The 17,856-nt window shown below is 43.2% G+C and overlaps 1 protein-coding gene across 5 annotated transcripts in view; it reads left to right on the forward strand.

Annotated features, from left to right (window-relative positions):
* TTLL5 (tubulin tyrosine ligase like 5) overlaps positions 1 to 17,856 on the forward strand; it is a 136,749-nt gene that overhangs the window by 80,374 nt on the left and 38,519 nt on the right. The window contains exon 30 of one of the 5 annotated variants that reach the window (XM_048059945.2): positions 3,638 to 3,847. The exons of the other annotated variants lie outside the window; for them this stretch is intronic. Within the exon in view, the coding sequence (XP_047915902.2) occupies positions 3,638 to 3,674 (37 nt within the window). The 3' untranslated portion in view covers positions 3,675 to 3,847. Of the gene's footprint in view, positions 1 to 3,637; positions 3,848 to 17,856 lie in introns of those variants that run through there. 5 annotated transcript variants of the gene reach the window in all.

Raw genomic sequence — 17,856 nt, forward strand, 5'->3', positions numbered from 1 at the left:
GGGGACAGGTTTCTCTTCCTGCACCTGGCTCTGACTGCATGACTTCCTTTCAGAGAAGGTATGACAATCTTTCCCGTTATTCCCAGCGAGCAGCCCATGTTGGTAGGTGGAGGGGAGTGACAGGGGTTTCACACCTTCCCTGAAGGCAGTACTGCAGAATGGTTCTTGGTTTTCTTGTTTCAGCTGCCTACACAAACTGACCTTACCCCAGCGTAAATGTAGGATTTGCTAATCTTTCTGGTTCTCCTGTCCTGTGTTTCAGAGTAACTACCACCAATGTCTTCAGTGAAAGCAGAGAGCCTTTTTGATTGGCAGTAAAGAAATTCCCAGCCTCTAGGGGAAGCTTGCTTTTGCCTCCCAGCTGCTAACAGCTGACTTGTAGTTCTCACCATATTTTCTTTTCTACATAGTCTAGCTGTGGGTGTTATTGTTAATCGTGTTTTTATTTTCTGGGAATGTTGTTGCCTAATTCATGAGCTGTAGCAGTGAGTTCCACAGGTAAATTTCATATTATGCAGAAATTTTTTTTCATTTTTTGGATTTTTTCCAAATTTGCTAAAAGTCTCTGCCCCCTTATTATGTGAAGGCAGACAGAAATGCTTGATTTATTTTCTGCACTATTTATTCTGTATGTTTCTATCATCTCCCTTCTTATTTGTCTCTCCTAAACTAAACAGTCCCATTCTCTTCAAGTTCTAAATGGAAATCTTCCAACCCTCTAATAATTAGCTGTCTGTCTTTATGGAGATGACAAGAAATGAAAACAGTACATCAAGTAGGAGTAAAACATTGATTTTGTGTGACACTATCATTTTTTAACTTTTATCTCTCATAACTTACATATGCTTACACCTTGCTGGCTTCTGACCATGCTAAACACTGGATTTTATTAATATGCAGTTGTTTTTCTTTGACTATTGCAGTTCACCTAAAACTGAGCAACAGGTATAGGCAGTTCGTGCTGATACAATTCTTTTTTTAATCCCTCACCCGTGAACTCTCCTCTTCCTGGCTTTTAGCTGCCACCAGTGGATTTTGTTGGCTGTGATGGAAGTCACATGCTGTTTTCCATTCTAGTAAGCATTTAATTTAATATAGAGCTTGTTGAAATCTTTTAGTGTCTTGCACTACTTGCCTCATAACCTCGCCCTCTGCCATCCCTGATCTCTTTGAAATATCCTGTGTAGGTTCTAGATATTTCATCTTGCCAAGTGATCAGCAGATCTCCCTTCTCTGCATTTAGTTAAACCTCCAATTGCCATTACAATAGTTGTTTTAGAGTGGCATTCGGAGGGTTAATGTGGGTGTACCTCTCACTTCAGTAGCTCTTGGGGAGAACTCTGCTGCCCACAGCTTTCTAGGAAAGTGGGAACCCCAGTAGCCTGGTGCTCTTTGGGGGCTGCTCTGCCCAGAGCACTCTTTCTTTCTAGAGGAGCCCTGAAAGGGTTACAAGGGAGCCTTGGCTGTTTCTTTGAGCTATTTGGAAAGGACGGGCCTCAGACAGCTTGGCAGGAACCTGGGGCCCTGTTTTTTCCAGCCCAGCCCTTCCTTCTGCACGGAGCTGTCAGGGAATCCCACGAATGTCTGGTTTCTCCCCTTTCTTAAGTTTTTCAGCAATATTTTTATCCATCCCTGGCTCTTTCTCACACAGGGACCACAAGTTTTGTTGATTGCTTTGCCTTGCAGGTAGTGAGGTGGAAATGAAAGCCATGCTACCATGCCATAGCCGCTGGAATTAGTTCACAGTTGTGCAGCTGAGAAGGGCACTGGGAAGTTTCCCAGAAGAGTGTCCTTTCTGGCATTGATTGCAGGGCAGGTCCATCTGGCCTAAGAACAGAGGGATTGAACGGGCCCATCTTTGAACTGTGCTATTCCTGTGGGTCACAGCGAGGCACTCGAAACCTCCGAGCTGCATGTTCAGTATCCTCCCTACCAGACACACAACAGAATGCTGCTTTGTAAAAATGGAAAGTCCCTTTGTAAACCGGTCTTATGACGGACAAGACAGGTTAGCAACCTTTCCTTCATTTGCCTCATGCCCTCCAGGGCTGTCCTGAGGCTGAACTCCTTGTGAGTATTTTGTGTTTTGGAGGTTTCTGGGTCTGCCCTATACCTTTTCACTAAATAAATAAATAACTGAAAATGCTTAGAGGAGGAAAAGAAAAGATGTCTTAGAGTTAGAAAGAAGGTTTGTTGAAAGTTTGGTTACTGGTAAGTGCAAAGGTCTTGAAAGGTCTCTCTGGTCTTGTTGGAGCTACTGGTATTCTACAATCTCAGGAAGCCTGTCAGATGCTGGGAGCAGGGTGCGATCTGAGATCCATGTGGAAAGCCTTTCCAGAAGGCAGCCCTCATGTGGTGCAGTCCCTGGACGACTCTTGGAAGTCAGCTACCGAAGGGCCTGAAGTCAAGCTCAGATAAAATCGAGTTTCAGTGACCAAGTAAGAATGCCAGAGCAGGAGGTAGCAAAAGGGGCCAAAGGCTTTTCCTTCTTCCTGTTAGGCTTTGTTTTGGGGCTACCTTCCCTTGTGCAGGGAAGTTTCCACCACCAATGCATGTTCACATTTTCCATCCAGCCCAAGCTCATGCTTTGGCTTGGCTTACTCAGGGTGAACACAACACTCTTTTTGGTGTTTCATCCTGTGATATAAATGGGAATTCCCTTCCAGGAGCACAGAGAAACCCTTTTCTTATCCATGAAAGTGTTAGTCAGCCCTTCCTATGAAGATCCTGCTTTGTCACCTAATTTTCCTCACCTTTCAGACTGGGGAAGTTTTGTAGCTGACACAGTATGTATGTTGTTGGCTTCATGACAGCCTGTTATTCTCTGGGGCTTCTCTGGGCTGCAGGTATCAGTCAGCAGCTGTTTGTGAGCCATGCAGGGCTCCAGCATTTAACAAAAACCTCTTTTGAAAATAGAGGAGGGGGGAAAATAAAAGCATAAAGAAGTTGGGAAGTATTTCAGCTTTCCTGTGTATGTGGCGACAGCTTTGTTGGAGATGCTGCTCACTAGCTCATAGGTCTTTGAAGTTGTACATACATTGTGTAACCTGAAGAAGATGGGGCAACTAGAACTCCACAGTGGAATGCCAGATTTTTGTTTAGGGAGTAGTGTGAATTATAATACTGAGTAACACTGGTGATTACTCAGTATTTTCTTAGTCTTTACCCAGCGCTGTATGCTCTCAGACGGTGAGTAGTTTGACCAAAATGTTGTGGGCAGGAGGATTTGACTGGTGATAACCCAGAATGCGTTTTAGTGTCTCAGGAAGGCTGGACATTGGGCTGTCCAGAACCAGCACCAGCTGCAAAGATTTTAAGTGCTGTGTTAAAGGTAGGCTCTGCAATGGCAGGATAAAGTAAGTCCTATATGGAAATACCAATGTATCCAGGGTCCTTTATCACAAGCAGTTGTTTCCAGGGGTTAATTCTGTAATGGTAGTTGAAAGATGCATATCCTCTCTTGGAGGATGGAAAAACAAAACAAAACACCTCCACCCTCCCTTCATCCCCCAAACAACAACAACATCAGCCAAGCAAACCCACCAGGTAATGTTTAAAGATACCGCAGTTTCCAGACACTCTCCTGTTGCACTCTCTGAACTTTTATTAACATTTCTCATCCAATTACTGTCCACAGCAAACCAGGTGGGGAGAGGCCAAGGCAGCCTGGCTGATCCAAGTCTACTGAAAGCTGGCCCTGGGACAACAGCCTTTAGTAAGAAGAATTTCAAAGTGAGAGGCCTTATCAGAGACGCTGTTTGTTTCCAGCTGCTGGTATCCATGATGTTGCATGGCTTCTTTGCCTGAATTATAGATTGTATCTGGCTCAGTAAATGTCTTTCACTGCCCTTTCTATCTATCTGCTGTCTGGCACGTGGGACCTGACTAAAAAGTTAATCCAAGAAGATTGTGTCTGGCAGTGCTGCGCATGCTACTTGGCAGCTGTCTGTCAGGGGTGTTCAACCTGGGCAAGAGTCACCCTTTTGAACAAAACGGCTGTGGCTTATGTGGTCTTAACCTTTTGTATGCAGAAAAAAAGTCTTTATTTGGTTGTTACTGAGGGAAAAAACACATTTGATGATAATCTGCCCCGTGAAGACTGTAGCCAGGCTGAGCCGTGAATGTCTTTCATGTTGGAAATGGAATTTTGTCAAAATCTATCTCAGAAAACTTCCAGTTTGGCAGGCTATCTGAAGAGTCTCGGGTCTGGACCATCTTGTTTGTTTGTTTATTTGTTTTGTTGTTGCTTTGGTTTTGGTATTGGGAAAATGATGCTGATGAGTAGAGAGGTGTCAGCTTCTCTTCAGTCAGTGTTTTGAAAAGCTGCAGATGCTGAGACCTGAAATGAAATAAGTTTGAGTATTTTTCTTTGCTGTTGCTGCTGACTGAGTGTAGATCCACAATGAGGGAACATTCATACCAGTGAAGGCTTGGCATTTGTAGAAGGTCTTTGAACTTTTACATCCACACTTCAGATTTTAGCCACACGACAGCGTAACTGGAATAATGTTCTTTGCATTAGTCAGAAGGTCAGGTTAGACACCCATGTTAGTCTTTTATAGTCCTGATGAATAACTATTTAGGATTTATGGCTTGTGACACTTACAAGCAATAATTCTGAATTTCAAATGAAGACTTTCCAGTACTTAATGAAGACAACATACAGCTTGCTGTGTTGTGACTTCTGTTTCCCATGGCTGCTTCCCTAAAAGACCTGAAACTGGTTTAAGGAAAAAGCTTGAAGTAACTTTGGTTTGAAAGTGTGTTTGTATTCGATATGTTTCTGATCTCAGCTCCACTAGCAGGCACTTGGCTGTAAGATTCTTTGACAATCTCATGATGCTGAAGACTTGGTTTTCTTCATAAATACCTTCAGGTGGATGATAATTTGGACGGTAGTCAAGGGCTGTTCAACTTCAGCAGTCAACATGGTAAAGAGAAACACAATCTCAGTCACTGTGAGGAAAACAAACATGGAAAAATGTGTATATGGAAGATCTAAGCACAGGCTCTAGAAACTCTCCAAGAACCCCCAGAAGAGATAGATAGTCAAGAGACTTTGCTGTTGTTCTTAAGATGTCGTGCATTGATACACACATCTCTTTCTGGAGTTACTGTATGCAGTACTTTTCTAATAATTTTCTGCAAGAAGGTGAGATTTTGATTCTTACTGACAGTGATTCCACTAGGCTTCTGTTTTCAGAATTCCTTATCAAAATACCAATGAAGTTAGAGCTTATACCTTATGAAACAAAAGGCTGCCCAGTTTTAATAGTTGGGTTATTTTGGTATATTTCAAGAAATTTGGATCCAATCCATTTTATTTTTTTTTAAATATTTTGCCCTTCTGTTCAGGACTTTGTTTTTGCGTCCCTGATTTTTTTATTTTCTGAATGTCAGTCATCTTTCCATTTCTATGTGAAATTCTGCTTTCCTGATGCTCACCTAAATGATTTAAATATGAAAGTATCCTCTGCTAGTAAAGGAAACTTAAGTTATGCACAGATTTCTAGACTGGTATGATGCATATGGGTTGTAGTGCAGTGATTTTCTTTATTGATGTTTTCTAAGTAGAATAAATTCTTTGTAAACATTATGACCTCGTTGTGGAAACTGAATACCTGAGCATAGATATCATTAGGCTTGTGTTATTGAATAGCATTTCTGTGGAAGGAAAGAACTGTGCTGTTGTGTTGTTTTTTTTTTGTTTTTTTTTTTTTTTCTGTAGGTCTCTCTCTGAAATTATCTAAATTCCTGATATCACATAACTTCATAGATTGTGCCGCTTGTATACGTTGTTAGGTAGCAAAACCAGGTAACACCAATTCTTTTGATTTACTTTCAACTTTTTTCTTATGTCCATTGTGAGAGGTGGCTTACTGTCTTATCTTCTGACTAGTCTCTAGAGAGCCATAAGCACAGTACACAACTGGCAGATTATCCTCCTTGCAAACGTTACTATGTTCAGCTCAAGCCATCTGGAGGCCATGTTTGTCTTTTCACAGAAAATGAGTCTGTAGTTATGTAGAGGTTCTGCTGGTTTGAGAAAAGCCTACTCTGTTTAGAACACGGGCTGAAACAACACAAAAGGCATCACATATAAAGTAGTGACATGTAGCGGAGACTTCATGTTTGGACATTTGACACTGTTGTTGTTTTCTCCTGGTGTGCCTTATGTGTGCTAGGAGGGGAATCTTGAAAGAGCGTTATTCTTCTAAGTGGCTGGGATATTTTAGTCTGGCCTTATAAGGGTTTAGCATCTGCAGCTGCATCTTTGATGTGCTCATGCTTAGCATTACATGCAATCACTCGGTGAAATTCCTGAGGTACTGATTCCATGGTTCCCATCTGTGTTCCTGAGTCTGGGAGCTTCTGACTAATTATACAATTTTCTGTGTACGCTGTAGGAAACAATTCCATTTTGGCTCTAGAAAAAGGGTTTGGGTTGGACTGGAATATAGGATTGCATAACTTTTTTTCATCTTTAACCACAAATTCCTAAGAAAGTTATTGCACTTCTCTGAAGATACCTGCTTCTGGTTTTCACTGTCATTAGAAATATTCAACACCCATGTACAGCCTAGGGGCAATTGAAAGCCTGCTGAGAATCAGTCATTAAGGAAACAAAGTTGTATCCCCTAGAGAACAGCATCATCCCTAGGTTTCTATCCTTCTCAAACCCCTGAGGGGAAAAAAATGGATGTAGTATGCAGTTGTGATGACCAGCAGAGCTGGCACAAACGTAGAGTAGACTCTTCTGGCCACACTGGAGGAGAAAGCATTGCAAAAATGTGTGCCTGCTCAAATGGACTGAATCTAAAACCTTTTTATAGGTGCTGCAAATTAAACCAGTGCTTAGTCTCCTAGCCTGCAGTTGTATGCAGAGGCAGAATTTTTGTGTGTAAGACTTCAAGTGCTAGGTGATCTAAATAAGTTTTTGTGCAACTTGAGCATCTGCTGCAAACAGGGTCTGACAGAGCGGGATCTTTCAACAAATCCTAGACAAGTCTGGGAACTGTCTCCTAGAGCATGCCAGTTCTTTGTACCATACAATGTAACTATCTGAACATCCTTTTATTTACTTTCCATTAATGACAGAATTTCTGTCATCAGGTTTGGCAGTTTTCCTGGAGAAAGATACTGCCAACCCAGGTGAGCGTGGGCCTTTTTCTGTGTTTTCAGCGGTGTAATCACAAATACCCTGTTCGCTGCACCTAGTTGTGGTCTGTCAGCTGGACTGCTTGGTCAGCACACGCACTGCTGCCAGCTGGGGAAAAAGGGAGACAACTGAGTGATTTGGGGCTCTCCCACAATTTTCCACTGCAGCACCTGCTTTGGAAGCAGCGGTAGAACTGCCAAACATGCTGAAGTGGTTAAGTGTACCAGCTCCTAAAGAAGCTGAAGGGGTGGAGTGGTTCTTGCCTGATGGGTTTTCAAAGGGAGCTGAGACTTTGAAGTTTTGTTTTAGCAGCTGCCAGGTATGCTGCCTCAGCCTGGTGCAGCACTTCTGCCCCCAGCTTCGTGCACTGCGTTCTTCTTTACACATGCCAGGATGGAGAGAGGGGAAATAAAATTAATTAAACCAAGAGTGTGCTTATTAGCAATAGTGTTGCTTTATTGTACCCTTTGGGTTAGAGTTTTTCTTGCCACAGTGAAGCACCTTGCACTTGCTTGGGTCTATTAGAGTAATAAATTTGTTTCAGTTTAGTTTTCTTTGCTTTCCTAATTACTGTTTCCCTGCGTCTCTTCTGCTTTAACTAACAATTCCAGCTAGGAAATAGTTAAATAGTTACACCAGGACAGTGGTTCCCCCCTAAATAATCATAGCAATCTTAATGTTTTGTTCTGAGATGGCCATGTAAAATAGGCAGAATTTTACATCCGTGGTGTCCCAGAACTTCTTGCTGAAACTAGAGGGACCAGATCTTCTTCCCAGTGAGGGAAAGTGAGACAGAGAAATGTGGTGGCTGAACGAAGGCCTCATAAAGCCTCTGTCAAAGCAGGGACAGACACCATTCACTGCTGGAGGCAGTTTGCTGGGTGCTTCCCCTTCACTCGCTTTTCTCTGCCAGAAGGGATGTGCTGTAATTCCATTTATTCCACTGAATATTGAACTCCTTTATGATGATGTGAACTCCTCAGTGATTCTTCTTATCGAGACATTGGGTTACTGGAGATGCTGTAGGCTGTTCTTCAGCTCTGTTCTTTTCATAGAATCATAGAATATCCCGAGTTGGAAGGGACCCATAAGGATCATCAAGTCCAGCTCCTGGCACTGCACAGGTCTGCCCAAAGTTTAGACCGTGTGACTAAGTGCACAGTCCAATTGCTTCTTAAATTCAGACAGGCTTGGTGCGGTGACTACTTCACTGGGGAGCCTGTTCCAGTGTGCGACCACCCTCTCGGTGAAGAACCTCTTCCTGATGTCTACCCTAAACTTCCCGTGCCTCAGCTTGACACCGTTCCCACGGGTCCTGTCACTGGTGATTACGGAGAATGGGTCACCTGCCTCTCCACTGCCTCTTGCGAGGAAGTTGTAGACTGCTATGCGAGGAAGTTGTAGACTGCAATGAGGTCCCCCCTCAGCCTCCTCTTCTCCAGGCTGAACAGGCCCAGTGACCTCAGCTGCTCCCCATACGTCTTACCCTCTAGGCCCTTCACCATCTTTGTCGCCCTCCTCTGTACACTCTCCAACAGTTTCACGTCCTTTTTGTACTGTGGTGCCCAGAACTGCACACAGTACTCGAGGTGAGGCCGCACCAGCGCAGAGCAGAGCGGGACAATCCCCTCGACCGACTAGCAATGCCGTGCTTGATGCATCCCAGGACACGGTTGGCCCTCCTGGCTGCCAGGGCACACTGCTGGCTCATATTCAACTTGCTGTCAACCACGACCCCCAGATCCCTCTCTGCAGGGCTGCTCTCCAGCGTCTCGTCGCCCAGTCTGTACGTATAGCCAGGGTTGCCCCGTCCCAGGTGCAGGACCTGGCACTTGCTTTTGTTAAACTTCATGTGGTTGGTGATCGCCCAGCTCTCCAGTCTGTCCAGAAGATCGTCCAATCTCCAAGCTCTCCAATCTGTCTTCTTTCAGCAGAAGTAGAGGTAGGTGCTCCCAATAGGAGCTGGAAATTTATGGAGCAATATTGGGAGTGGAATGGGGGGCTGCCTTCTGTATAGCTTAAAACAAAAGAACAGCAAGGAGGCCAAAATTGTCATAAACTGGAATAGTCTCCTCTGGCAAGGGAACGTGCTTCTGTGATATTAATCCTTGGGGGACAAGGTGCCAGAAATAAGGAGATTCTTGCTCTGCAGTACTTGAACAGCTTGCTTTTTCAGGTGAGGCTTTATAAAAACAAGTGTCTCCATTCTGCTCTTGCAGTTCCCTATAGGCCAGACCTGGTATGTCATCACCAATTTCTGGTGGCTGTAATGGTGGACAGATCCATAGGCAGCTTTGAGAAAGCAGTGCAGCAGGGTTTTTGTTGTTGCCACTGAAATCCAGTCCGTTTGTTGCCGTACCTTATTACATTATCTAAATCTATCTGGGGGATGAGGAGAGCAGAAACTACATAAGGAAACAAAGGTATAACACAGGGAAGATAGGAATGTTCAAGATGCCTCTTTGGTGAGCATGTAAACTACTTCAGGTTTATGGGACTATGTGAGTCTATCTTTTTTACTGGAAAATCCCTCTAGGTTCATTACATTGGAACTAGGTTGATGATTTTTAGTTTTCTTGTTTGGTTGTGTGGTTGTTCTTTTTTTAGGAAAAAGATCTTTTGAGGACCGTTACTTTGCCAATGTATCAATGCTTGGGAAATTGATCAACTGATTGGGGAATAACAAGAGACTGTTAACCACAAGCATACAGCCTCACAGCAAGGACTCAGAGAAATGACCTTTAGTTCTTATCTTGTATTTTTTTCTTATTTTCTTGTTTTTCAGCAGCTAAATGTTATATAGCTTCACTTATGTTACACCAGATGTCTCTTGCTGGTGCCATATTGCTACTCACTTTTCACTGGAGCGTTCCTCCTAACATTACTGTTGCCCAGCCAGCTTTCAGATGACACTTTCCATAATCCCTGATTAGCTGAATTTGCACATCTTTGCTCTGGAAGTGCAGAACTGATTCTGGCCTTCCCTCTAGGAATACAGATTATAAATATAGAAGTGTTGCTTCTCTCGTGAAGTTCTGTTACCTGGCTATGATTCTTGGCCTTGAAATTTTATAGGCATGATGTCAGGAAACTCCATCCTTTAGCATGCCTTGTCCCCATAAACGGGCCCTCTAAGCTATGAGATTTATCAAGGCTTCTCTAAAAGAAGCACATCAGAGTATCTTCATCTACCACAGAACAAGATGATAGGTGTGCTGGATGCCAAACAAAGTTGATTGCTTTCATGAACTTCAGTGCAAATTTTTTAGAATTTAGAGGCTTGTGATGGTCTTTAGAGTATTTTTTCTAATATTTAGGTAACAAAGCATATGACATTTCTACTCTGTGGTCATATGACACAACTAGAAAATCCTTTGGGCCTTTAGAGGTATGAGACTTGTCCAAGACAACCGTGGAGGAACCCTTGAAGCCCTGCAGTGTAATGCCATCCTGTCCTGCATCTTCTGGGAGGCTGATAGTGGTGGAGTCATTCAGCTCTGCAGAGTATTTCTGCTCTTGAGCAGGGGCAGAGTGCTTTGAGCACTCTCTCCCATCTCACGCATCCTAATCCTACCAAACCCAACAGCCTGTTTTGTTTTGTTTTGTTTATTCTTCTCAAATGCTCTGGATTTCACTAGTTTAGCCCAATTATAAGTTTTCATTTGCCTCCTGAGACTTGAATAAGGGGCCTGAGCTGCTCCCTTCGTTCCCCTTTCTCCAATACAGTGGGATCTTGCAGCTGCTGCTTGAGCACATAGAGCAAGGAGCACAGCACTCTGGGAAAGCCTACGCAGGAGGAAACTTAATGGAAAATATTAAGGAGAAAAAAAAAAGTGTTTGATGGACTTTTAATATAAAAGGGGAAAAAAAAAAAGAAAAGGGGGAGGGGGAGATTTTTATTCAGTGTAATAGAAACCAAATGTTGGCTGGGACAGCAGCTGCACTCACTCTTTCCCTGTAAACTGTGAGCGGCTTTTCAAAGGAGGCATTACAGGGTGCAGGGCTAACCTACTGGTCCCGGCTTAACCCTTGCAACTCTGGAGAGAGGTAGGGAATATGCATTTCCAGGAGAGTGGCAGAGTAGTATCTTCAATTACAGACCCAGTCATAAGCATATTCTAGACAGAGAGTGGTGCCCATTTATTATGTTTTCATCCTCTTGTGATACTGCTGTTATCCTGAAATGCAAAATCTGCTTGGATAAAGCACTAATAAACATATAGTCAGGATCGGAGCCCATCGGTCTCTTCCAGTTTGGTTTTCAGTAGGCTCACCTACTGCCTGTGCAAGCCATGGTTTGTTTTGATCCATTATCCATGCTAGGATTTTACAGTGGAATGTCTGTATCAAGCAATACCTTGCCCATCTTTGTAAGTGGCACAGCATTGCATTTGAGTTTGTGGTGTTGAATTGTGTGGGGTGTGTGTGTGTTTGTGTATTCACCCCAGAAACTCCCTGGACTAGGACAAATGAGCAAATTTAAGGTGGGTACTTACATAGCCCTTTATCCAAGTCTGAATTATGTATTGTAGTCTAAGCAGAGCAAGACAGTAGTGAGGTGAATTCACTCAGAGTTTATCTGCTCCATCTGAATTTCATATCAGAAATTTAAGTAGGTAATCTTCACCAAGATTCCCCTTACAAGAGCAGAATGATACCAGGCTTCTGTGTTAGTATATCTTGTTATTAAAATGTTTTTGCAGGCCTTGCCTGCATTTGCAGGTATGAAAGTATGTGCAGGGATCATGAGGCCAGCACCTTCCCCTCAATATGGTTCACCCCAGTGTTTGTACTAACTGAGGGTACGTGATCTTGTTAAACTAGGTCACACAGAGGAGATGCACTCTGTTGCCTTCATTGCTTCTCCAGTGGCTTGCTGAACCGCAACAGCATGGAGGCATTGAACTTTACAGCCGGCTGGCTGCTAGTTTTCTTCTTGATTTAGCCTTTCTACTTGTGAATTTCAAAGCTGCCATGTGTAAAGAGAAGAAAAACAAGCTGTTTTTTACCTGCCACATATTCCCCAGATCAGAGAGACTGGAGCCAAAAATGCTGCTAGGGGCCCAGCAGAAAAAAATAGCTCTACAGAAGGTTAAATGTTTCATTTCATTTACTAAGACTGACAAGTTTAATGCTCCTCTAAATAACAGGTTGATAATGCCAGCTAAATCTCAGAATAGCTGAAGTAGATTAGGGCTCACCTGCAGAGGTTTGCTGGTGTTCCGTAATCACAGCCTGTTCTTCCTCTGCTAGACTGCCACAAAGCTGTTGGATGCATCTCATTTTGAACCTGCTACCCTCATGGCCTTGCTTGTACACAGAGATCCAGGACCCTAAAGTGTACTTAATTCCTGATCTGCAGAAGAATTTAGCAGGCAGTACTTTGTATTTGTTATAAGAACCTCGTTTTGCTCCAAAAACTCAGGTTACTTAATAGCAAGGAAAAAGCAGGAAAAATTTACAGAAGCCAGGGAGCAGGAAATAAAGCATGTTATATTATATTATGTAGCAGCATATACCAGAAAAGAAGAAAGCTCAGTAACTTGGATAGTATTTGTAGAATAAAATAAAGAAGCAGGAAGATAAAGGGCTTTCCCTCTATAGCTATTGTGTATGCACATCTGGAATAATGTGTTCAGATTTGAGCACCCTCCTAGCCCCAAATACTGATAAAGTGGAGAAAGTGCAGAGAAAAGCAATATGTGATCAAGGGTTTTAAGGGAATGAGTTAAGGAAGAAGATGGAGTTAAGGTTGCTAAGGCTGGCTAAGCTCAAAGGAGGCATCAGTCTAGGAGGGAAGGTCTGGACCCAAAGTAAGAAGGTTTTACAGTAAAACAGAGAAAATCTAAGTTTAATGGGGAATCTCAGGGAAAATTCTGGACTTTGAATGTGTACCTGCCTGTGATGTTGTGCAGCTGAGGGTTTGACACAGGAGCTCCTCCAGCCACTGGAACATGTGCTAATCTTGCACCACAAGGAGATGAGTTGGATGCTGTTGCTCACATCTTTGTTTTTGAATAAAATTCTTGTAACAACATCAAGTCTCTCAGTGGAAAGGAGGAATTGTGGGAATAGCAGAGGGGGACTCCTGACATTTGCTAATAATTAGGCACATTAAAATGTTCTGGGATGTTTGAATTGTGCCTCTGGTAGCTATTACAGTTAACCTGTGAATGGATCTGGATCTGGGAATTGTATTAAATCCACAGAACCCACAGTTCTTTCCCTAAACCAGCTTTTCACATGGGCCTTGTATCTTTGTGCCATGGGACAGCAGATGTCCTGGTGCCTCTCTTACCTGCTGTGTAGGCAGAAGCAGGTTGGGCTGCTGAGAAAGCAGGGAGCCGAAGAGCTAAGGCTGAACCTATTACAAGTTGCCTGCATCTGTGCCTCATCACTAAGAAGCAAAAGTTTGATTGATGGTCTGGGACAGAAACTCTTCTGCATCTCTGCAACACCTTCACTGTGGGAGATTGTATTTGTCACTTTGAACTGGATTTGAACCCAAAATGCTGTTCCACACGTTTACTGTGCCAATGCAGCCTTGACAGGCTGCTCATTAACTTTGAAAGTTTTTCCTTGGCTTCTCCTGCAGAGCGTGAAAGCAGATTGCAGGCCAGATGATGGCATCTTCCTTTTATACGGGCCAGCTGCTTCCTGCCCCCTTCCCCGGCTGGAGGTACCTCTGCCAGGGAGAGGTCTGGACACCTCCCTGGTCTTCAGGAGGCCTCCAAAGTCCCAGGCAGAGCTCACTTAGGAATATCAAAAATGCTTTGTTCCCCCATGGATTTTCAGAAGGCTGACTTTCTTTACCTCTGTGTTTTAGGGCTGGCACGTTTCAGCAGTCACACCTGCAGACCATGCTAAAACGCAGGCTCTTGCTGACTAAACTGTACCAAAGCGATACTTTCATAGACACTCCTGATAACAGCAAAGGACAGGAGCAAACCACTCTGAAAGGCTTGTTGCTCTGTTTTTAAATTTGTAATTTATTGCTTTTGAAGCTGAGGGGAGGGAAAGAGGGAGAAGAGACAAAGAAAGGCCTTGAGGCAAGCGGCACTGTGAGAGGCCCGACAGTCCTGCACCCCAGCCAGGCCCCCAGCGTCCTGGGCTTTGTCCCACTATGTTTATCATTGCTCCATAGCCAGCCCCAATCTAGGGCCTATTGTTAGGGATGGAAGAAGCTTGTAGTGTGCCAAAGAAAATGTTCTGTGTTTTTCTGAGTGCCTGAACATAAGTCAGCAGGATGCTGGGAGCTGCCACGCTAGACAGAGTCATTAGTTATTATTCCAACTACTTTCTAGCAGCTGGTGCCCACCAGAGCTTTGTACTGGAAGCTTCCTGGACGTGTCATACCACCTGAATGCCCCGTGGGCAAGAAACTACTGCCTGAGATTGTCTTGCATTCCTTGGCAAGGTGGGAGCACTGATTTATAAATGCACTGAGTTCACTTATTGCCAGCAAGGGCCCTTGCTATTCCTTAGCTCCAGCCTTTAGAGGAAAGGATGTAAAAGATCATTGTCAGCTTGTTTCCTCATCTAAAAGGAGAATAACTTTTTTTCTCTGTTTGCCAGACCTCCAGCTCTACTGATTCCTGCTGTGATCCTATCAATTCTTACAAACTAAGCAGGGTTAAACATAAAGGATTTTTTTTCAAGACTGCTGAAGTGCTATTTTCACAAGTAATTTGAGCATAGTTTGCATTGCCTTTCAGTAGGATGTAGGCACTTTTCAAATGTTTCAAAAGTTCTTGCTTAGTAGGTGATATATGGGGAACACCAGCATACTGCATGAATTGGTATTGTAGCCTGCCACACAGGAGTCAGTATCAAATAAGTGCCCAGCTGTGACATGGGAAGAAGGCTTCAGCTGAAATAGAAATTAAAGTCATTCTTTCAGTAGGGTCTTGCTGTATGTCAGATAGTAACTGCAAGATTGCTACGAGATTCTGAGGTCCTGAATGCAGCTTCAATCCTTGGTATTCCCTTTAAATCCATTTGAAGTGGGGACAGAAGCCAGCATCCTCCTTTTTTTGTAAGAGCTGATCACCCCATCTCTTCCTTACAGAAGAAATGCATTAGCGTGTAGTATTTTAGGTGTAGGTAGTTGTTTGTGAAAGGGTTGCTTACATCGGAAGACAGCCAATGATTTGGGAAAGAGTCCTTGTAGAGAACCAAAGCAGCAAAGGGAATTTGGAAGCAGTGAACCTGAAGGTTGGTCTGTGGTGTTCTAGCACTTTTAGGCTGGGCTGGGCTCATAATAGCATGGAGTTCTGTTGAAATTGCTCTGGAAAGCAAACCTGTGCCTTTTGTGAGGCAGAAAGTTTGCAGCAGAAAGGTCTTGCACTGTCAGTGAAGAGGAAGAGGGAATTCTGGCCCAGGCTTTATGAAAACTACAGTTCAAAGAAAGGAACACAGTGGCTTTCTTGCCAAAAATACTGAGTAGCCCTAAGAGCTGCTGGAAGGACAAAATCTTGCTTACAAAGGATGGGCCATAATGCCGAGGCTGAGATTTCCTGTACATAGTGAAGGTCTGAATCCTGGCCAGGTCTCTAAACTAAGCAACCCATAAATAATCCTGAGCAAGCTGTGAGAAGATTGCTCACAACCAGCCCGGCTGACAGAATGAAACCCAATCTCTTCTGGTGGCAGAGGCAGGAATTTCTGTTTCCCATTTGCGTGTATGTGCATCTATGCCTATATCTGTCGTCTGTACATGTGAGCAAATCCGTATTCAGGGAATCGTTAATGTTCAAGCAATAATCCCCAACCGAAAACAAGCAGGCCTGTGCGTACCGACTCTAATGAAGCCTCGTTTCCACTGGGGGTGAGAGTTTTCATCTGGTTATTTTTGGCTTTGTCGAAAAAGGTGTGAGTTGTGAAAAAGCTTTTCCATCAGCTGGGGCATTTTTAGAGTCTCTTTATCATGTGAACTCTTCGGGATCTATTAAGCTGTGAGGTCCTCTGCAGCCTTTTTCCAGCCTTCATTACTGTGCTGAGTCTGTTGCGGATTTCCCTCCGCAGAAAAGCTAACTTCAGGAAGGGCACAAAGGTGCTATCATGCTTTAATAAATCATCTGATAGGCAGAGGCTGAGGATCCACACCATGGAGGCATTCCTGTGAGCATGGCAAATAGGCTGAGGGCTGGAGCACGTCGCAGGCAGCAGCACATTGAATCTCAGACCATAAGCCCAGTTCTTCTGTACCAAGGGAAGCTTGGACTCTGATGTAATATCAGCAACTTGGTAATATCCTATATGGGGACCTTCCAAAACTGCTGATGAACTACCTCTATATGAAAAGGATCTGAAGACTTCCAAATATGCAAGTTTTCTGTTGTCAAGTATTTAATGCTTATATTATAGAAGTTTGAAGTTATGCACAATGAATTTATATCGAATTCCATCTATAAAGAGGGAAAATCCATGGTATCCAACAAGCATATTCAATAAAGAAGGATTTTGCAGGCCATGAGAGTGAAATCTATTCAGGCAAACAACTGTTTTCAGTAGCATATCTAGGAAAAAGTAAGTGCTTTTGTGCTGCATTGTGTGGAATAGAAGTATTGGAACTGCAGGGAGTTGCATATGAGCCTGTCTACACTGCACAAAAAGGTTAGGCAGTTTTGGGGGATTTGTTTTGTGTAATTATTTTTTTTTTCATTTAGATCTTCCTAAAGATTTGGAGGCATAGTTTCAAGAGTGTTCTCTCGGGTAGTTTAAACTAAGCTTACCTGAGCAATATTCCGTCCTAAAAAAATTATTGTAGTCTATAAATCATGTATTAGTTAGAAAAAAAATGTATTAAAACTGGTTAGAAACTAAATGAAAGCATTTCAGAGTCCATTTAAGTGAACAAATGTTAGATCCAGGCAGCAATCTCAGTGCGTTTTTAAAAACTGGACCATCAGTCTGCATTGTTTGTCTTCCTATAACAGTTAATCCTTAGCTTGATATATCAAAACAAAAGAAATGAGGATCAAGGAAATGATACTGCAGTTTTGCCATTCTGTCAGCGGCCCTCAGTACTACAGACTGCAGTCACTGTATACCACATCTGTGGCACAAAGCCAGTTTGGCTGTCAGCAGGTCCACCTTCAGTGTAGTTTTCGTTTACATCATTTTTTTCTCTTTCTTTTCATTTTGACTCAATCTTTAGCTTCCCAAGCATTCTTTTGGATCAAAGGATTGAATTTATGCATTGCCGGTTCTGAGTTGGAGGTAGATATGAGAGACGTTGGAAGAGATATTAGTTTCTAGAATGAATTGTGTAACTTGACTGAATTCTCTAACTTCTGACTGAGACCTGATACAGGTTTAGTTTCAGACCCCTGAAGCATAAACAAAACTGGCTGCATTGCCTCAAAGCAGGAGTACTGTGTGGTTCAGTATCCTGTTCCGACAGTGCCCTATGGAAGATCCCAAGGGAAGAGCAGTAGGTGACATTAATGGTGATAATTCCTCAGTACTCTATGGGACTCGGTGGTTTTCTGGCCAGGAGTTGGTATCTTTGTATAGAAATAGCATTAGTGGCTCTTGCTTCCATTAGTTTGTCTAACTTCATGTAGTAAGAAGGCAGCCACAGTTTAATTATGTGCTGAGAAACAGTGCCTCCTTTCGTTTGTTTTAACCTGCCCACCTGATGGCTTCATTTGTTTTTCCCTGTTTTGTAGTGTAAGGAGTAATTGTTTCCCATT

This window comes from Anser cygnoides, chromosome 5, assembly GCF_040182565.1.
Source record: "Anser cygnoides isolate HZ-2024a breed goose chromosome 5, Taihu_goose_T2T_genome, whole genome shotgun sequence".
Lineage (NCBI taxonomy): Eukaryota > Metazoa > Chordata > Aves > Anseriformes > Anatidae > Anser > Anser cygnoides.